The 15,406-nt window shown below is 62.9% G+C and overlaps 1 protein-coding gene across 1 annotated transcript; it reads left to right on the top strand.

Annotated features, from left to right (window-relative positions):
- Positions 1-291: 291 nt before the first annotated feature.
- Positions 292-14,731, top strand: MXD4 (MAX dimerization protein 4). Its single transcript, XM_053922596.2, has 6 exons — positions 292-531; positions 622-721; positions 4,110-4,139; positions 9,791-9,905; positions 10,872-11,034; positions 11,444-14,731. The coding sequence occupies exons 1-6, from the start codon at positions 468-470 to the stop codon at positions 11,584-11,586; spliced, it is 615 nt and encodes a 204-aa protein (XP_053778571.1). The 5' UTR covers positions 292-467; the 3' UTR covers positions 11,587-14,731.
- Positions 14,732-15,406: the final 675 nt, after the last annotated feature.

Raw genomic sequence — 15,406 nt, 5'->3', positions numbered from 1 at the left:
TCTTTACAAAAAATTTCAGGCCCAAATTGCAGACAAATTCTGCATAAAATTTTTGGGGAATTCATTACTCATTTTTCTAAAAAAGGCATTTATTGGGAGCCTACGTGTACCAATTCTAGGGAATACAGCGCGGCTGGCCTATCCGAACCGAGCTTCGCATCTGTCAACATTCTGGGCCCGGCTCGAGGCGTTCGGCCGGCTCCCATTGGCCTCTGATCAGGCTAGTGCCCGCCCCTGGAGCTGGGGTCTCAGCTCCCATTGGCTGAGTCGGCCGCCACTCGCCCGTAAGTGTCAATTTGAGGGCCCGAAGCAGAGGGTGGCGGCCCAGCGCTCGCGGAGTCCGCGGGAGTCCGGGCAGTGGGGCCGCCGAGCGCGCGGGGCGGGCGGCGAGCGGAACCGGCCGAAGCAGGCCGGGCAGCGGCCGCCGCCGTCCCGGAGCGCGCGGGCGGGCGCAGGCGGGCCGGAGGATGGAGCTGAACTCCCTGCTGATCCTGCTGGAGGCGGCCGAGTACCTGGAGCGCAGGGACAGAGGTAGCGCTCGCGCCCCTTTGTGCTCCTGGCCGCGGGCGGGCGGGCGGCGGGGCCGGGGCGGGGCCCGCTGACCGCACCGTCTGTCCTCAGAGGCCGAGCATGGCTACGCCTCGGTGCTGCCGTTCGATGGCGACTTCGCCAGGAAGAAAACAAAGACGGCCGGCCTGGTGCGCAAGGCCCCGAACAACAGGTACCGCCCCCCGCGCGGCCGCCCCCGCCCTGCTCTGGCGCCGAGCTTCGTTTCTCACGGACGCGGTCCCCAGCCCCGACCTCCTGCCTGCAGCTAGGCTGCCGCCCGTCGCCGCGCGCCCCGGCGGCCAGCCTGGAGGAGGAGGCGCGCCCGGGCCGCGGCCCCAGCCCCGCCCGGCCGGCCCCGCCCGCGCCGTCGCCATCTTCCTGCGGGCCGCGCCTCCTCGGCCTTTCGCGTAAACAGTGCCACGCGTACAGCCCCGCCGCCCGGGGTCTCCTCCCGTAGCCGCTCCCCGCCCCCAAGTTGTTCTGGACTTTTCCGGGCAGGCAAAAAGTTGTCAGTGGGCGTTGACCGGTGCCCCTTGGGTCCGGGGAAACTGAGGCTCGGGACGGAGCAGCGTTAGGGCTGCGGGGAGCTTGGGGAGGGGGTGCATCTCTCCGACTGTCTCGAAAGGCCGAGCCCTGCTGCTGGGCTGAGTCTCCCCACTCCCAGGGGTCTGGACAGAGAAGGCTCACGGAGGCCCTGTCCTGACCTCCACTCCTCCATGCTACCCGGTACCCACACTCCTGCCCAGCCAGCCTCCTGAGACAAGTGAAACTGGGGCGACAAGTGTACACTGAGTCCCCTTCCTTGGGACTGGAGGCTCTTTTTAAGGGGGCAAGAAGAGGGGGTAGGTTGCATAGCTTCTCCCAATGCCAGACCCCCCTCCCACCAGGCAGCAGAAACCCTAAAGCTCGGGTGTGCATCCCTGAGTGGGGACTAGTGGGAACCTTCAGTGAGGGCTTCAGTGGGGTTCCCCTTTTCTTGCAACCAAGAGGACCACAGCACAAGAGGGCCCATTTTGGCCCAGGCCATGTCACCAGGCTTGCACTTGCACTTGCAGGGGGCTCTGGAGCCCCTGGCAGAGGGTGCGGCTCGTTCCTGCGGCCTGCTTGTTTTTGGAAACAGAAAGGCTGGCACGGGGACCCATCTCCTGTGACGTCCTGGCGCCCTGGGCCTGACAAGGAATTGGGTCAGTCTCCATCTGCCCTAGCTTGGGACATGCCTCTGAGCCCCCCCCCCCTGCTAGGGACAGTTTGGGAAAGTACATTCGTGTTGGGGGTGAGGGGCACTGCCTCAGGCCTCTTCAGTGAGCTAGCTGGGCCCCTCCTATTGGCTTTCACTGTCTCAGCCACCCATGGGAAACTCCAGTGTGTGACTCCCATGGTCTGGTTGATAACCAGCATCACAGTTAACACTCTGTGCTTCCTACACACTGTTTTACCTACGTTAACTAGTAGCCACCCAATTCCATGAAGGAAATGTTATTTTTCTCACCATTTTACGGGTAAGGAAATAGGCAAAGGTAGATTGAACTACTTGCCACCCTCCCACCTCTGGGACCCCTGTCCAAGGTGGGGCCCTAGTCTCCCACATCTTGCTGGGATAGAGGCCCTGAAGCTGCTGGGCGGGCCAAGAGGATCTCTTGGACTGGGGTGCATTTCCCGCTGCTCCTCTGGGCACAGAGCCTGTGCCCCCAGTGCCTTAGGCACCCAGAGCTCATAGGATGGCCCCTCCAGCCTATCCTGGCCCCACTGGGCCTCGGCCAGCCCAGACCAGGGCTAGTACAGAGCAGGGCCTAGAGTCCCCGTGGCCCTGACGTGGTGGGACATCCCCACACCTGCCAGGTGAGGAAGGGTAGGTTCAGCAGGCTGGCTGCCAGCCTGCCGGGAGTCAGGCCCTACAGGAAAGTGCGCAGAAGAGCTGCCTAGGGGGTTGACGTGAGTGGTGAACCAGGAGACACTGGGAATGCATTTAGGGTAGCTCTGGCCAGGAAATCCTATCTCTCCCCAGGCCACCATGGAAAGCATAGCCCAGGACAGGGTGCTCCTGGGACCTAGGTGACAAATCTCCCCACAAGGCTCCCACAGGTGTCTGGGCCCCTCTCTGTCCCCTTGCTCCTGACAAGTGCTCTTCCCCTGCCGGGGGGTCCCACCCAGGCCTCCAGCGGGTGGGCATGTGGGCTTCTCTGCATTGAAGGACACTAGCTGGCCCCTGTATCCCTCACAAATGGGCAGACTACAGAGCCACACAGCCCATCTGCGGTTCAGGCCAGCCCGGAGCTTGGCAGCTGTGCCCTGTCCTGGACCTGGGGGGTTTGGAGGCACCTGTCCCAGCCCACGTGACCAGCAGGTGCTCGAGGTCCCAGAACCTGGTTCTGGAAGCAGGTCTGCGGCTGCTGCCCTAGCAGGAGATGGGGAGACCTTGGGCCCCAGTTGACTGTTGGGTCCACAAACCATGACAGGTAGTAGAAGCAGGCAGGATAGGGAGGCACCCCGGCCCCACGGGTGGGGACAGGAGATGCCTCGTTCTGAGTGTCTGTACAGGAGAGCCTGAGGGCAGGCAGGCAGGCTGTGGTCCTCAGAAGCCCCAGGCACAGGGCTGGGTCTCTGCTCACATGGGAGGCAGCCTAGCTGGCCTAGGAGCCCTGTCTGGCCTGAGAGGCCACTGCCTGGACTGGGGGGGTGACATGGAGATGCCTCACTGTCCCACAGGGCAGACACTGGCACTGCCCACTTCAGTGCTCTGGACTCTACTCCGTCTGAATGGGTCAGATGGGCAGGGCTCGAGCAGCAGATGGGGCCACAGCCCCCCGAGAGTCTGAGTCTCGGGTGCAGGGTGGCCACTTCTGTCAGACCATGACCGGGAGGGAAGTGGAGGGCCAGCTTTGGTCTCCCACTGCCCACTGTCCCACAAAGCAGCCACACCTCAGAGGCCTCGTGGGTGGCCCCCCCGGGGGCTGGGACTGCTCTGTCCCCGTGGGTCCCATTGGCATGATGGGCTGTGAGGATGCCCATGTGGGAGCCTGAGGGGTGGGATGGTGCTCTGGCCAGCGACGTGGGACAGGATCACCCTCTGTCCTGAGTTCTGGTCTCTGTGCCAGCCCGTGTGACTCCAAGGACACTGCTGGCCTTGGGGGTGGGGAACAGAGAAGGCAGGCTGCTCAGTGCCCAGGCAGTGGCTCAGGGACCAGCTTTGGGAGCACAGGGTGGGTCAGCCCCAGTACTAGCTACTGCAGGTCCTTGGGCCGCACCCACCCTTTCTGGAAGGGGACCTGGACCTCCCTGCAGACCAGAGCCCCCACACACCTCAGTAGGAGAGCTGGCGGGCCCTGGGTACCCCAGACATGACTGTACCTCTGTGTGGCCTGTCATTGTCCCTGGTGCCAGGTCCCCCCAGCCTTTGGTCAGCAGCTGCTCACCTGCTTGGCCCTCCCTGTTCTGGGCTGTGTTGGGGCCCAGGTTCCCCCTCGAGCGTCTGCAGAGCCTGGGCCCTCGGTGGAGCTGTCGTCCTGCGCTCTGGGGGTCAGGCAGTGCAGTGAGCTTTGTTTCTCTGTCTCTCTGAACAGGTCTTCACACAACGAACTAGAAAAGCACAGGTAAGCGACCCCTGGGCCCCCAGCCCCAGTTCCTGGGCACAAGCCACCTGACACCGGCTGAGGGGAGGCCCATCCCTACCCATCGTCCTGTGTGCCCTGGGTGTGGCTAGCCATGCTGCCAGGCTCTGCCCTCACCTTGGTCTGGTCAGTCTTGAAGGAAGAGGCCAGGCTCTGCTCTGAGGCATTCCTGTGCTGGGAGGCAGTGGTGGGGACCCAGGCCTGGGGGCTCAGCCTGGATCCAGAGCCAGGTGGGCATCAGGGACTTGGGGCAGGGTCCCTTTGCTGTGTGGCAGTTAGAGCCAGTTCCCTGGCGGAGGGGATCCTTCTGCTCTGGGGTGTCCCTTAGGGAGCGAGCCTTAGTCCTCCGGATACTGGCCTCTATCCAGGGGGATCAGCCCTTCGGGTCTGGTGCCTCTCGCACATCTTGTTTGCAGGGCAGTGGGACAGCCAGCCAGCCCCAGGCCACGTGGGCCCTGGGGGGAAAGCCTGGCCCAGAGCAGCATCCAGTGGAGCCCACTTCATGCCCCTCCTCTGGCTGCAGGGTCAGATCCACTTGGGTCCTCCTGGAGGAGGGGAGGACCTTTGTCTCTGAGAAGCGGGAAGGGTAGCACAGTCCCCAAGGAAGACATCGTCTTCCCTGGACACATGGTCGTGTTGGTCCTGCAGGGACCTGCTCGGGGCTGGCCTGGGTAGCCCTGTCCCTCCTCCCTCCTGCCTCATGGACAGAGGCTCTGGCGAGCCCAGTCTCTAAGGCCAGTATTGGACTACTGACACTGGAGGCCTGGGGATCATGGAGGCCACGTGCTCCCCAACAGGATGATCCCTGGGCCCCGCCCAAGGCATTAGCTGGTGCACGTGTGGCCGGCAGGGCTCCTCATCTTGCTCCAGCCTCAGTCCCCCGGGCCCTGTGCCTTCCCCAGTCAGGTGTAAGGATAAGGCCCCTCTAACAGGCTTGGCCCCTGCAGGCAGGTGCCCTCGGGGCTGATCTTTCCGATTGGTGGGAGTTGTGGGTGGATGTGAAAACCCCACAGGCAGGAGCCCTGATGCCTGCCCCAGAGATGGCCCCAAGGGACACTGTGCTGGAGCTTTCTCCTGATCTTTGCCCTCATCTGTATAATGGGCCTGTTCTTCCTTCCCTTCTGGGGTTGTTGGGGGAGGTATGCATTCCAGCTGAACCTTCCTGGCCTGCTCTGGGAGGGTTTGGAGCTTGGCCAGTTCTCTGTGTCACCCCCCACCCCCCACGCCCCATACACACGGCCACGGGAGCGCCAACTTCCGCTCCCCTGGGATCAGGCCTGTGCTGGGCGGGCGCTGGTCAGGGACAGGACGCCGTGTTCTCCAGAGGAGTTGCACTTCCTGGACTGGCTCTGGGTGTTCGAGGGGCTTCCAAAGCCATGGAGGTGGGGCAGGTGCAGGGCCCAGACAGTCAGGCAGGCCCTGGGGAAGCTGCCAGGCCAGAGGCGGGGGTGCCCTTGAGTGGGACCCAGGAGCCTGAGCAGGCACGTGGGCTGCTCTGGGGAAGGCTTGCTGGGGGTGGCGCCTAGAACCGCCCCTCCATGTGGACAGAGGTGATGTTGTTGGGGAGGGAGGAGGGCAGGGGTATGGTAGCCCTTTCGAGTAGGGCAAGCACTGGCCTTTGACCTCTGCCCCTGCCCCTGGCCTTGGCCTCAGCTGCCTTCTCCCAGAGCCCACCCTTAGGCTGAGCCTCATGGGGCCCTTTTGAGACACAGGGACAGGATGGTTAGGCAGCCTGGGGTCTCCCCTGCCCAGTGCAGGGGTCTCTTCCTGGCTGGCGAGGAGGCAGGTGTGGACAGCCTGAGGAACCCATAGGCCTGGAACTGGGATGCTGGTGGGGACCTCGGTCGAGGCTATGCCTGTGCTGCCCAGTGCTGATGCCGAAGGCTGCTGCCCCAGGCACAGGAAGGGCTGTGTGCTCTCCTGAGGGAAGGAGGAAGCAGCCTGGCTGGCCTCCGGGCGGCGGGCCCCGCACGTTGTCTTCCCTGGACACATGCTCCTGTTGGGCCTGCAGGGACCTGCTTGGGGCTGGCCTGGGTAGCCCTGTCCCTCCTCCTTTCTGCTTCATGGACAGGGGCTCTGACAAGCCCAGTCTCTAAGGCCAGTATTGGACTACTAACCCGGGAGGCCTGGGGATCATGGAGGCCACGTGCTCCCCAACAGGATGATCCCAGGGCCCTGCCCAAGGCTTTAGCTGGTGCACAGGTGGGGCGGCAGAGCTCATCCCGAAGGCCAGCCCAATGCCCTCTGTGAGGCCCCCCTCTCCTCTGCATAGAGGTGGCTGGCCGGGGTCTGGTGGATGCCTGCCAGTGTGGCCCCTCTCGGCCTGTATAAACCTCACAGCCAGAAAATGCAGATGACCAGGAGGGGAGAAGGGACTACACTTGCTCACCCACATCCAGTGCATTTCCCTGCTGTCTCTTCTTGATGGCCAGGCCTGGGGTGCTCCGAGTGTGGACGGCTGGGACCCTGCTCCTCAGGTGCTGGGGGACGCTGTCCAGGAGCTCTGGGCCCCCGTGGAGGAGCACGGCTTGTGGTGAGAAGCTAGGAGGGGCCCGTGACTGGGGCTGGCTGGGGCATCTGCAGAGATGGAGCTGCTGTTGGCACGAACACAGTGATTCCCACGTGCAGGTGCTGGTTCCTGCGGCTGCACAGGGTTCCTCCAGGAAGTGGTGGGTTTCCAAAGCTCCCAGGAACGCTGGGGACAGCCGTGGGCACTGGCGGGGGGCCTGGCCCTGCGGCCACCTCAGAGAGGGTTTGGTGAGAGCTCCCCGCAACCCAGGGTGGGCCTGGGGATGCCCACTCCCCACAGCAGTGGGGCACTGGGGCACGGAAGGGCGGGGGCCTGCCTAGGGCCACACCGCCAAGGCTCCTAGGGCTGGGTGGGCGTGTTGTCATGGTGTGGTCAGGCGGCCTCTCTGTCTGTTGAGAAGTGTGTCCTTTGTGATTGCTAGAGCAAACGGTTCCCATCTGTCATGGATGCTCATGGACTTGCCCTGTACCCCCCCAGCCCCCACCCTCCTACCCTGCCATCCTAGGCAGCTGGGAGGCTGCAAGCGCCTCCTCCCCTTCCATGCAGGTACTAACTTGGATAAGAACAAGACCTCATTATCCACTCTCTCCTCACTTGACCTCTCACCTGGCACTACCTGAGCACTTTTCCCTGTGTCCCCGGGCTCTCCTCCTCCCTGCCCCGGTGCCGTGCAGGACCAGCACCTGTACTGCAGGTCCTTAGTCTGGCCACCTGGTTAACGCAGCTGGGGCTGCAGCGAACACGGGAAATGTCGCGTGTCTGGGGGTAGCTTTGCGGGACCCGGATTGAGTAGAAATGTGGGTTAGAGTCTCTGCAATGGCCTTCAGAACTGCGGTCCGCCGGCGAAACCTGAGGGGCCCACACACTGGCCAGCGGAGCCAGCGCCTCCTCGTTTCTGCCCAACCTAGTGCGTCCTGGGTGAGTTTTCACATCCTGGAATCTGGGGGGGCGTCAGCTCTGTGTCCCGTCTGTGTTCTGCGACTTGCCTGTTTGTGTCCTCTGGCCGTTTTCACATCAAGGCCTCCTTTTTTTGTTCTCGCTGTGTGTGAGCTCAAGATGTCATGAACACTAACCGTTTGTCTTTTACGTGTATTGCGGATATTTTCCACTGTTATTTGTCTTTTAGCTGTTTTTTCTTTCTTGTACAAATGTGTCTTTTTCTGATTGTAAAAGTAATGTGTGGTTTTTTAGCATAGAAAACCTGGAAAATGCAAAAACAAAACAGAACACAAAACCAAAAAATAAACGTTGCCAACCGCCTCCCCTGGAGACGCACGCTTCCTGCTCTTCATTGTGTCCTGCTGAGTCTCTCGTGTGCGTCTGCTGTCCTGTTTCCCATTGAACAGTACCGGGGTGCTGGCCACACGGGCGATCCCGCGTGCCCACCTTGTCCCCGACACCCACGCTGTGGACGTGTAGGGCATATTGGAACGAGGATACTGTTGGTTGTCTCTGGGGGTGGAATTCAGGGGTGCTTTTAATTTATTTTTTTCCTGCTGGTTTGCATTTTCTGATTTTTCACCAAGATCACGTGTTGAGCATGTAAACGGTAGAATTGCCATTTGCTGCGGAACGAGTGGACAGGGGAAACTCACTCGTGCCCTGGGTACTGGGGGTGGGGGGAGGGCCTGAGGTGGAAGGGGGTGATTAGCAAGCTCCTCTGCAGCTCTGCACAGTCCTGGCCCATCCTCAACAGGGCAAGTACCCTGGCGCCATGGAGGCGAGGAGGCCGAGGTCTCTGGACTCTGGGGGACAAGGGGTCACACAGCAGTGGCTGGAGACCCAGAGGTGTGAGTTCTGGAGCCCACCCCCATGCTCCCTTCCCCAGCCCTGTGTCCATGTAGGGGCAAGGGCTTGCCTCTGAAGATCCTCCAGCCTGAGGCAGAGCCTGGGGACCACTCTGCACACGGGTCCCCAGGGCTTGGGCTGCTGGGGCCCCGGCTCCTCACAGCTTCTTGGCTGACCCAGCATAGCCTCTGTCCTGTGTCCTAGAAGTTCTTTCTAAAGGTCTGACTTGGTTTCACTGTGAAAACTTCCAGGGCCCAGGGTACTGGGATGGGTGGGGGTGGTGAGATTCGCTCATCATCGGAGGGTGCTGTGTGGACGTGGGTGACAGGCCTGGGCTCTGGGTGCCCATCTACCCTGCGCTGGTGCCACCTGCCTGCTTTCCTCCAGGGTCTCCGAGGCTGAGCGGGAAGGGTCTGCCGGGCCTTGGATAGTAGGGAGCAGAACGAAGAGGGCACGGGCAGTGCGGGCACTCCAGCCCCATGGCCTCTCGGCTCTCCTCCCAGGAGCATAGCCTGAGCAGAGACAGCGCAGCGGCCTGTGAGGGCTGGCGGGGCCTAGGCTGTGGTATCTCGGGGGCCTGAGTGGGCTTGGGGGTGAGCTTGAGCCACCCCCTGTCCGCCTGCCGACCTTCCCCAGACCAGCGGAGCGGGAAAGGCAGCATCTGTGTGGGCCCATGGCCTGAGGGCCTGCACGGACCCCCGAGTCCAGTGGCTGCAGTGTCGTGGGCAAGCTGCACCCATCCACATGGACACAGGGACAAGGTCTGGAAAGCAGCGGTTTCCCAAGGAATGCCAGCCTTGAGGGGTGCAGGGGTCCAGGCCTCGGCATGGGACAGACTCCTGTTTCTGTGGTGACGAGAGTGACCAGTGAGCACCCTGTACTTGGCGAGGTGGGGGACGCAAATCTGGTCTGAGGCCCAGGGTCTCAGGGAGCAGCCTTCCTGGCACCCCACCCGCACCTCCCCCACCTCCTCCAGGCTGTCCCCCTGCCCACGACTCCACTGTGGAGGACAGTGACCACAGGGTGAGCTGGGGCTCCTGGGCAACGCCGGCCCTGGCCTCTGGGAGGCAGTGGGGCCGGCTGGACACACAGCCCAGCTGCAGGCCCTTTTCCTACTGGGAGACTTGGAGGCCAGGCTGCCCTGTGGCTTGGGGAGCTGCCGCCCTGTGGGGAGGGGACTCCAGACAGGGGCCCTCAGCAGCAGGCCTGTGGGGGTTTTGGCCCACCGCCTCCAGCCCTCCCTCAGACCTCTCAGCTGCTCTGCCGCCACTGCCCCTGAGAGCCGGGCTGATGGCTCTGTCTCTGGCTCTTTTAGACGAGCCAAGCTCAGGCTGTACCTGGAGCAGCTGAAGCAGCTGGTGCCCCTGGGCCCTGACAGCACCCGCCATACCACGCTGAGCCTCCTTAAGCGCGCCAAGACACACATCAAGGTGAGCAGGGCCACACCCTCTGCCCCTGCCCTGGCCGGCTGCCCTGTCTGACCAAGCCTGTCCATCTGTAACCTGGGGCCGTGGCCGCAGGGCCCAAGGGTTGGGTGGGGAGCTGCCCAGCAGGTGCATGTCCAGGGCCTGGGGGTCTGCAGTGGGTGGTAAGCAGCAACAGGAGCTTTTGCGGGTTGAGGAGGTCATGGGCACACCTGAGGGTCATTGGGTGGCAGTGGGGCTGGGGGTGGGTGACAGATGGCTCTCCAGGGTCCTGGCTGTGAAGAGCAGCTGGAAGGAGAGGGGAGGCCAGGAGGGCAGAGTGCCTTCGATCCCGGGAGGCCCGCAGGAAGTAGGTGCCCAGCGCTGGGGGAGCCTTTGGGGCTGAGGGCTGGCAGTGGGGCATGGCTGAGTGAGATGTTGCCGACGCAGGCCCCCAAGGTCTGAGATAGAGACCTGCCAGTTTGGGGTCCTGTGATACTTGGGCCAACCAGGGTGGTCTCAGCCCCCTTGCAGGGCCCCCAGGGATTCCACAAGCACGGGTGCCCACAGGCAGGGTGATGGGCACAATCAGAGCAGGCAGAGTCTGCATGCAGGGGAAGGTGTGCAGAGGGTGAGGAGGCCAGGGAGGGGCGGGTGCCATGTGGGCAGGGGAGAGTGGCCCAGGGCAGCGCTGTCCTCTGGGGAGGCGGTGCCAGCCCAGAGCTGAGCAGTGCTGTTCAGGGCTTTCAGGCCCATGTAGGACTGGGCTTGGCTGAGTTGGCTGATGGCTGTGAGCCTTCTGAGCTGGTGGGTAGAGCCCAGGGCTGGGAGGTAGTGTCTGATGTAACCCTCCCCAGCTGGGGCGAGGCAGGAGTACATCTGCCTTTGGGGCCCGTGGGACTGGGCACAGGCCAGGTGGGGAACAGAGAACTTGTCCTGGCCCTGTTGTGGGGGAGGGGTGTCCCCCAGGCTCATGGCCTTCCCCGTCTCCAGAAACTGGAGGAGCAGGATCGCAGGGCACTGAGCATCAAGGAGCAGCTGCAGCGAGAACACCGCTTCCTGAAGCGGCGCCTGGAGCAACTGTCCGCGCAGAGCCTGGAGCGTGTGCGCACGGACAGCACAGGCTCCGCCGTCTCCACGGACGACTCGGAGCAAGGTGGGCGCAGGCTTCCTGGGGCCCCCCGGTGGGGAGCTGGGAGGTTGGGGCCAGCCAGGGCAGCAGCCTGGGGAGCGGCGGGGATGTAGGCAGTGGGTGGCAGATGCCAGCACAACAGCTTGTCCCCGCGCTGTCTGAGCTTCTGTGAGCCCAGGCAAGAGCGATGGGACAGGTTGGCTAAGGCACAAAGGCCAGGTGACATGCCCACATGAGGGACAGAACTGGACTCCAGCCAGGCACTGTGGGGGCCGGAGTTCGTAACTGAGCCGTGGAGCTGGAGCCCCCTCTTGCCTGCACTCCACCCATGGGGCCTCTGCCTCCTTCACCAAAGGCAGAGACTGCCCTGACTTTGCCGGGAGCTGGGCGGGCATGCTCACAACCCCTGACCCCATGCCCTCTGCTCCCCCAGAAGTGGATGTAGAGGGCATGGAGTTTGGCCCCGGCGAGCTGGACAGTGTTGGCAGCAACAGTGACGTGGATGACCACTACAGCCTGCAGAGTGGCGGCTATGGGCCCCCCTGCCGGCGGCCTGCCCGCCCCGCCCTCTCATAGGCCCGGCACCCTCTGCTCCCAGCCCACCTGCTGCCCAGCCAAGTGCATCAGCCCTCCAGCCCTCTCCAGCCTCTCCACGGGCCCACTGCTGTGCCATTCTGGAAGCTCCAGCAGCCGCCTGGGCTGCCCACCTCCACCCGCCTGCCGGTCAGGGCCCACCTCGCCGCCCGCCCCTCCCAGCTGGGCAGGGCCCCTGCAGGGAGGCGGGCCCAGCTCCTGAGTCCCGGAGCCCAGCATAGCCTCCCATGGTCTGTTCTCAGATTCCTAATCATTCCAGAAGTATTAAATGTCATTGCTGCAAACCTCGGCGGGCACCGTGTGAGGGGCTTAGTGACCGCCGTGGGGAGCTCAGACCCCACCCCGGACACCAGGAGAAAGAAGTGGACCAAGGAAGGAAGGAAGGAAGGAAGGAAGGTGTGGCTCTCCATCCATCCATCTGTCCATCTATCTGTTGGTCCACGTAGGCTCCTGAAGCATGGACAGAGAGATCCATGAAGGGCGGGACTCGGGTGAGCACCCTGGGGCAGGAGGTGGGGGGCCTTTGCAGCCCGAGGGGGGGTCAGGAGCCAGGGCTAGGCTCCTGGGGCAGGCCAGGCCACCCCACACCCAGCTGGACAGCTTCTGCTTTGTTAGGTTCCTCAGGTGTACTCACGCACACACGCACCTGGGCACATCTGCCTGCCTGCCTGCACACACGCACACACAGTCACATGTGGTCACCCAACCCAGAGCAGTCCTGGGGTGGTTCGTCTTGAGGGGTCACCCTAGAGGACACTGGCCCCTGGCCTGTGCGTGGCTCCCCTCCTACCCCCATTCACCTGCCCAGGCTGCATGGGAAGGGGTTTCACCTCCCAGTAGAGGCTGAGGTGTGTGCTGGAGGCCCATGAGCTAAAGCCACTGGGTCCTCAGGGGGCTTTCTGGTTTCCCATTTTTTTAAAAAAGCAAAAAACAAACAACCCAACCAAACGGCTGCACGGCATGAGAGCAGGACTCCCGAGAGGGAGGCTTTCCCAAAAGAAAAAAGGATGTTTTTAAACAGAGGAGTCAGCTCTCAGGTCTCCAGCGAGTGCTGTTGGCCTGTGCCGCCTCGCTTTCCTGTACGAGATTTTTGTACTCTATTTTCCTAGTCCAATTTGTGTCCCAGTTCGCTGAGGGGTGGGAGCGACCCAGCGTCTCAGGGACTCGCCTGCCTGCCACCATCATCCAAGTGTGCCTTGTGTCCTGTGTCTGGCCCCACCCCTACCACCACCACCAGCATCTCCCTGGTAGCTCCAAGGCCCCCCCCCCACCTGCCCAGCAGGTGTCCTCCTGGCCTGTACCCAAGTACCCAGGGTGCCACCCCTCCCTGCAGCCACACCTTCCAGGGAATGAGACTGCAGGGCCAAGTCAGGGGCTGCTTTCTGTCACCTGGTAGGAGGATCCATGACCAGCCCCCCAGTGTCACCTGCCCCTGTGGCTGGCAGGGGCCTGCTATTCAGCCTGGCCTCCAGGTCAGGGGGCCTGCTAAGCTAAACCCAACATGAACCCTCCCTGCTCCCCTGCCTGGGGCGAGGGTTCCAGACTTAAGACGTGGCAGCTAATGAAGACAGTGTTCACCCTGGGGGGCCAGGCCTGAGCACAAGGCTGCTGCTGGCCTTTCGTTCTGAAGTCCTTGTCCCTAAGGACCACCCAGCAGTACATAGGTGGTGGACGGTGGGCCGACCCACAGCAGCGTCTGCCTCCCTCTCTGGTGCACTGTAACTGATTTCCAGACTGTTTATCTTCAGTCATGCCAACAGACGGGCGCCCCAGGGTGGGTGGCCTCACTCAGGCAGAAGGGGTCCCTAAAGACAACTCTGGCACAGAACCTGCCCCGCAGGCTCAGGAGGATGGGTGAGAAGCAGGCCTGTAGGGTTGGGGCTGGGGTCGTGAGGAAAGCCAATCTGTTGGTACCTCCTTCCAGCAGCACTGGGGCTCTGGGAACCCTGGGGGGCTTCTCCCATCTGCCCGAGCACGTCCACTCACTCTGCATCCTTTCGAGCACCCAATGTCCTTGGGGCTGGGGAGCACACCTGCTCCAGGACACACCAGGCAGGCCCTGGGGTACTCTGTGTTCTGATTCTTAAAGCACCAGCTCGCCACCCTACCCCTAACGCTTGGAGAGGTTCTGCCCCCACCTCTGGCCCCAGCACCCTCCCCACGACCAACTGTGGCCCTTGGCTCACTGTACTGGCAGCTCTGCCCATGGCTTTTCAGGCTGTGGTTCCCATGTGGGCTGGGGCATTGGCCTCACTGGCCACCCAGGGGTGCTGTGGTCCCAGATGCTGCTCCCTGCACTGCAGACCTGAGGGGGCGGTCCTTGGGACCAGGGTTAGGTGCTAGGAGGTGCACATCCGTTCCCCCTCCGCTGGCTCCCTATGGTTTGCACAGGTTAGCTCTTGCAAGTAGCCCAGGGGACCCAGAGAGGGCCCTGCTGAGGCCATGTTGGATGGTTAAGAGCACACCTCAGCATTGTCGGGTCTATAGAAAGCAAACGGGACCAGAACAGGGTGACTGGGGATGCCGCCCTGTGCCATCCCATGCCTAGGCAGGCCACTGTGGCACACAGTGGCTGAGATCCTGGAACCCCAGGCTCAGGTTTGCTCCCCAAGCTCGTTGGGTAGTGGCCCCCACACTCCTGGCCTGCACGCTGATGTAGGCCTGGCTGGCCAGCACCGCTGCAGGAAAGCTCTCCCTACTCAGAGCCTTGGGCCCACCCCTGCAGGTTGGGTCTCAGAGGCCCAGTGCCCAAGCCTGCTTTCCTGGGCAGATGGTGCCCTGTGCCTGACTGTGGCTCTGCAGGCCTTTCTCCTGCCTTCCCTAGACAATCCCCATCTGCTGGGCCAGGCAGTCTTCCCCCATTCCCCGCCCCTGCTCCCTGGGCCAGCCAGCCCGGGCCCCCTCCCCACCGCTGTGCACACAGGACTCTGACCCTGGGCCACATCCAGAGCACTGGGGCAGGTTCCGTGCCAGAGTCTGGGGCTGCCCAGAAGGCCTGGTGCTGGCCAGGTGGGCACATGACAAGATCCTCGCTGGAGAGACACAGGTCACTCACCCACCTGCTCGCCAGGAGGGACTGTGCTGTACCTTTCTGTCTTTGTAATATAAATACAGATTTTTATACCTCTCCCCTGTGGCTTCCAGTTCTTTCCATCACTATGCTCGACTCTCCCCCACCCCTGCAGGTAGCCTCTCCGCCCTCTCCACCCTGCCCCAGGCCTTTGCTGTCTGGGCAACTGAGGGCCCATGGTGCTCCCACCCCTGCTGGCTGGCACCACTGAGACCCCTCCACCCCATCACAGCTGCCTTCTTGGACGGTAGCAGGTGGAGGTCGAGGTGGAACATGCCCCCACACACCTGTTTGACTACCAGGCACTGTGGTGGCAGGCACTCTGGCTTCACCTCTGGCCCTGTGGCTGGGCCCTACCTGCTGAGGGCCGCTCGGCCCTGAAGGTGCTCCGTGCTGCCCAGGTATCCTGGGCATGTGCCCTTGACCTGCTTCTGTGGGCCATTCTGTACAGCCAGTGCTGGCCCTCTGCATGCACCTGAGAAACCCTCCTTGGACCTGTCCTCAGAATCCCCAGAATGTCCTAGACGTGGGCTCTGTCTCCCACCCTCAGGGCCTGCAGTGCAGGGAGGGGGCGTGAAATGGCCTGCCCCCCACCCCCCTGCCCTGCAGAGGACAATGAGGGTTGGAGAAGAAATGCCTGCCTGGAGTGATGGCCAGTCAGGCAGTCCAAACAGGGACTGCCAACCCAAACTGGAGATGGCTTGAGGAGACCCACAGGTGTTTTGGGGGTGT

Source organism: Desmodus rotundus, chromosome 4 (genome assembly GCF_022682495.2).
Source record: "Desmodus rotundus isolate HL8 chromosome 4, HLdesRot8A.1, whole genome shotgun sequence".
NCBI lineage: Eukaryota > Metazoa > Chordata > Mammalia > Chiroptera > Phyllostomidae > Desmodus > Desmodus rotundus.
The sequence above is the reverse complement of the archived record's forward strand: the minus strand, read 5'-3'. Positions and strand labels throughout refer to the sequence as shown.